This window comes from Lottia gigantea (assembly GCF_000327385.1).
Source record: "Lottia gigantea unplaced genomic scaffold LOTGIsca_1, whole genome shotgun sequence".
Taxonomy (NCBI): Eukaryota; Metazoa; Mollusca; class Gastropoda; family Lottiidae; genus Lottia; species Lottia gigantea.
This window is the reverse complement of record NW_008706746.1, coordinates 3675061-3679316: the sequence shown is the minus strand read 5'-3', so window position 1 is coordinate 3679316 and position 4256 is coordinate 3675061. Positions and strand designations below refer to the sequence as shown.

The window sequence follows — 4256 nt, the reverse complement described above, 5'->3', positions numbered from 1 at the left end:
GGGGAAAGGTCAAGCCCTCCGACGTCCCAAACTATATACGTCTTCAGTTTTTCAACTGTATTTTTATCAGTAGTAAGAGTCATTGTAAGTTAATTATATTATTTACATTTATTTTTTTATTATTATTATTTTTGTATATTATTTATGACTTACGAAATCATTTAAATATCGATGCACATTTCGTAATACCTTTAGACGAAGTATTCAATAATATCAAGATGAATCTGATTTTAGTGACAATTTGCGCAATTCTTCTGACACAAGGTAAGATTTTATGATACTTAATACTATTATTGGTGTTTACATTAAACCCTGATGTTATTGTGAGAATTGGGTTTTCAACACGTTATCTCTTTTATTAATCCCGTGGCATATACCCATTCGTCCCCCCGTTTAATATACATTCTCTAAATTGTTATCATTGGTTATAATTTTGATGCATCTGTATCAGATCTTTTTTGTCCGGTTTGCACGGATTCGCGACGTTATTGTGGACAAATGAAATGAGTTTTGAGTCTCAATCAAATGTGTTAATGAAAACCAACACGGTCATGCATGGTGCCATGAGGGAAATTTGGTTAGGACAGTGGCACAGCCTACGCTTTTTAATTTTCCAAATGCCGAGGGATCTTTAACGTGCACTGCCTGTATGTCTAACACATATGGTTGTCATAGTGGCGGCGACGGTTCTCTGGCACAGGAAAATAGGTGTTCGTACCCCCAATAGTTCGGCACTTCCGGTGGATTAAATTCCAAATATCTGAACTATCCAAATTATCCGAATGGGGTCAGAAAAAAAACACAAAATCGAGACTTAATTTCCGGAAAAGGTTGTGGATAAATTTGAAAATGGCAACGAATGGTTATTTGGCGTGTCGGTACATCGGTCAAAATGTTTTGTGAACATAATAGAGACTGCATTTTTTATCTGATTTAATGAAATTTAGTCTTCGAATTTTTCGATGAAAATTTTTTATAGTTAACTAACTGGACTTAAAAGAAAACGCGACAATATTTGTTTGTGAACACAATGGGACTACAGTTTTCATGTGATTTAAATTAGATTTGGTGTGTTCAGTTATATTGATAAGATCTTGGACTGATATGAATTTGTGATTTTTTGATGAGCGGTATTTGAGTTTATTGCCCTTGATTCATGTTTACGTCGTTTATTGTAGATATTAAGTTCTTTGACTTCATTGTCAAGAGCAAAAACTCAAAATCCGTTCACAAAATTTGAGTCAAAGGCAATAAAGGTTTGTGTTCACATAGGCGCTTTCATGAGCGGATTTTCTCCACGTATTAGTTATTGCCATTGACTTAAAACGTGTCAAAATTAGTGCATGGGCACAATCAAAGACAAATGTATATTTCTATAGACATTTGTCTTTGAATCAGTGTATTAGACAAATCGGTAGAGCATGGATTAATGGCGCAAAATGACCTCCAAAGATGTGATCATTGGAAGCGATTAGGTCTTGAATAAGGAGTTTATTACGTTTGCAATGAACATTTTCTGGCTATTCAATAGAAACTTGACAGATTCATCATTATTCCGCTTTTTTGTAAAAAGTTTTCATTAACAAAAACGTCGTAAATTATTCGATATTATTAGTCGGAACCTTCAGAATACATGGGAGACGATTATTTTACTTTTTAACAGCTTCCAAACAGCATAACAGACTTAATCTTAAAATCCTTACGCAATGTTTTAAAATGTGTTTGGCGTTTAAAAAGTAACGGCTGGATGTTTTTAGTTAAAACCTTTAGATACGTTAAAGAGCACATTTCTCTAGATTTATTTGTAAAGTTTTTACAAATTGGAGCAAAAAAATGTTGCCACATATAAAAGAGCGGAATTTCCCTTTAACAAAGCTGCTATTGGGCGTATGTCTATCTTCCCGGCAAGTTATATTTTTAATTTGAATATCTGTTGTATTATTATTGGGAGTATGTACTATAAATTCAAATTCTTTGTAAGGCTCATTTTTATTAAATATGAATGTCAGCTCGAGATAGTTTAAAGGGACAGTTGGGACATTTTGTTGTCTAATCATAGACTCAGACACGGGCATTTTGTTTAGCTTTGTCAATCAGGGATTGTGATCAGCTCACCGTCGAAATTTGAGCCTTCAAATACGTATGGCTAGAATTAACTGCGTTTGAAAGTTACAAAAAACGAGTCGTCTTTTCTTGAGACACTGCCATATATATTCAAGACATCTATAGAAATAGGAAAAGAAATTCATAGTTTGAGATAGTTTTGAAGGAATTGTGCGATCTTCGTACATTATCTTCAGTATTCAAGTTATCTATATTCAAGACTCAAATCAATCAAATGGCGCATCTGTCCCTTTAAATCGTGACATTTGCTCAAAATCTGTGTTAAAATGCAACGATCCAATTTATATCTTCACAACTTTTCATTTTTCATCATGAATCTCCGACAGTTGTATCCCGTTAAGTCAACCTGTCCTTAGTTTTCTCCCGTAGCCGAAGACTCATAAAAGAAGATTCTCTTCGAAGTTTATCTCCAGGAAGTAACTTGTACAGCAAACTTCAATGTATATGTGCCATTATTGATTACCTTATATCAATATTGATTATACTTTCAGTAAATGCCGGTGATATATCTGGATCAGTCACATGTGATAATATCCTAAAGTTCTTTGTTGATGGTCAGCTTGAAGCAAGTTCAAACGATTGGCAAGTCGCTTCTCCAGTTTCTTTTTCGGATACAGCACATGTTCTGGCATTCGATTGTCTGGATGAAGGTGTGATCGCAGGAATTCGAGGTTCATTTAGTAATGGGGTAGTTACTGATTCGTCATGGAGATGTTCAACTTCAGCCGATGAAGGCTGGAAAGAAATAGGGTAGGATATCTATTTTCTAAGTGAATATTATACGAATTGTCAGTTTGCTGTAATCTTTGTTTGTCGATATGGATGCTGTTTGTAAGACATAGAAATAGGCATAGCTAAGGATGCACAAAAATACTCTATTTCTGACATGTATTAACTCGCATGCTCATACGGACAGCGTTATCAAGAGAAATAAATACTATAACATGAGCCTTTTTTGTGTATTGAACAATAACTAAACACTTCTAAAAATGGGTACGGTTTATGATCGGCCAGTAAGATTACTGCGTTATATAATTACCAAAAAGCTGTAATGATTTATCTACTGAGTTAATTGTTGTCGGGATAGAATAGGGTATGAAGCTGGGTTTCAAGAAGGCAAATGAGAATGAGTTTATTTACTTGGCATCCGTTTCGGTGCTAATATTGTTAACGTTTATTATCTAATTACTACATGTCAGTGTGTCAATAATCACATCTCAGCATTGGTATTAACCTTAAATTAATTTTAATCTGTTAGATTTGATGATAGTAACTGGCAGGATGCCACTATACAGACCCACACCAACTGGGGAGCAAATCCAACATCTATACCTAGTGAAGCTAAATGGATTTGGACTGCTGGCGATACTGCTGATACACATGTTTTCTGCAGACTAAGGTTACACCCGGGTATGTCAAGATTTATAATCTATATTGAAATAACTGTGGATTACTATATCTCATCAGACAAACCGTCTTTTTTTATAGATTTTTGTAGTGAACCCAATCAATAACCGATGGTTTCTAGCTTTGCTCAGATACGAGTACGAGTACGAGGTTTTACATGTATATTAATTATAAGAATCTTGGTATGAAAATGTCAATAAGTTTGGCATTAAATCGTAACCACTCAACCACGCCAAGAAGATTTTAGAAAATGCTCAAAATGTCAACATAATAATTAAATGAATTATAGATTTCAATAGAAATGTCGCGAAATTTCTATTTATTTTATTTCTGTAGTAAATGCGACAACCAACAGTTACTTTCTTTTTCGAGATTTTGTTGTTACACTTATTACTAAAACTCTTTAGTTTCGGTGCCGTATAAGAAAAATATTAACCTTACCCATTTCCTTATTATTGGCGAGGCGAGCCGAGGCTTGGTGTTTGTGATTTAATACACACTTTTCCAGTCATTTTCCAGATAATTATTTTTTTATTTTTTGTGTTATAGCAACCTGTGTTCCTGGCAACTTGAACACATCTCATGTTATGGATCCAAATGACTGCAAACGATTTTGGCAATGTGTACATGGAACCTACGTATCGATGCCTTGTGCACCTGGAACTGGTTTCCATGAGGGTCAACAAAGGTGTGAACATTTGTATCTGTTACCAAACTGCAATTAA

The 4256-nt window shown here is 34.5% G+C and overlaps 1 protein-coding gene across 1 annotated transcript; it reads left to right on the top strand.

The window, feature by feature from the left end:
• Positions 1–218: 218 nt before the first annotated feature.
• On the top strand, positions 219–4256 carry LOTGIDRAFT_152117 (hypothetical protein; the record flags this gene model as incomplete). Its single annotated transcript, XM_009045584.1, has 4 exons — positions 219–264; positions 2616–2874; positions 3383–3534; positions 4081–4256. 4 exons carry the CDS (start codon positions 219–221, stop codon positions 4254–4256), a joined length of 633 nt encoding a protein of 210 aa, XP_009043832.1.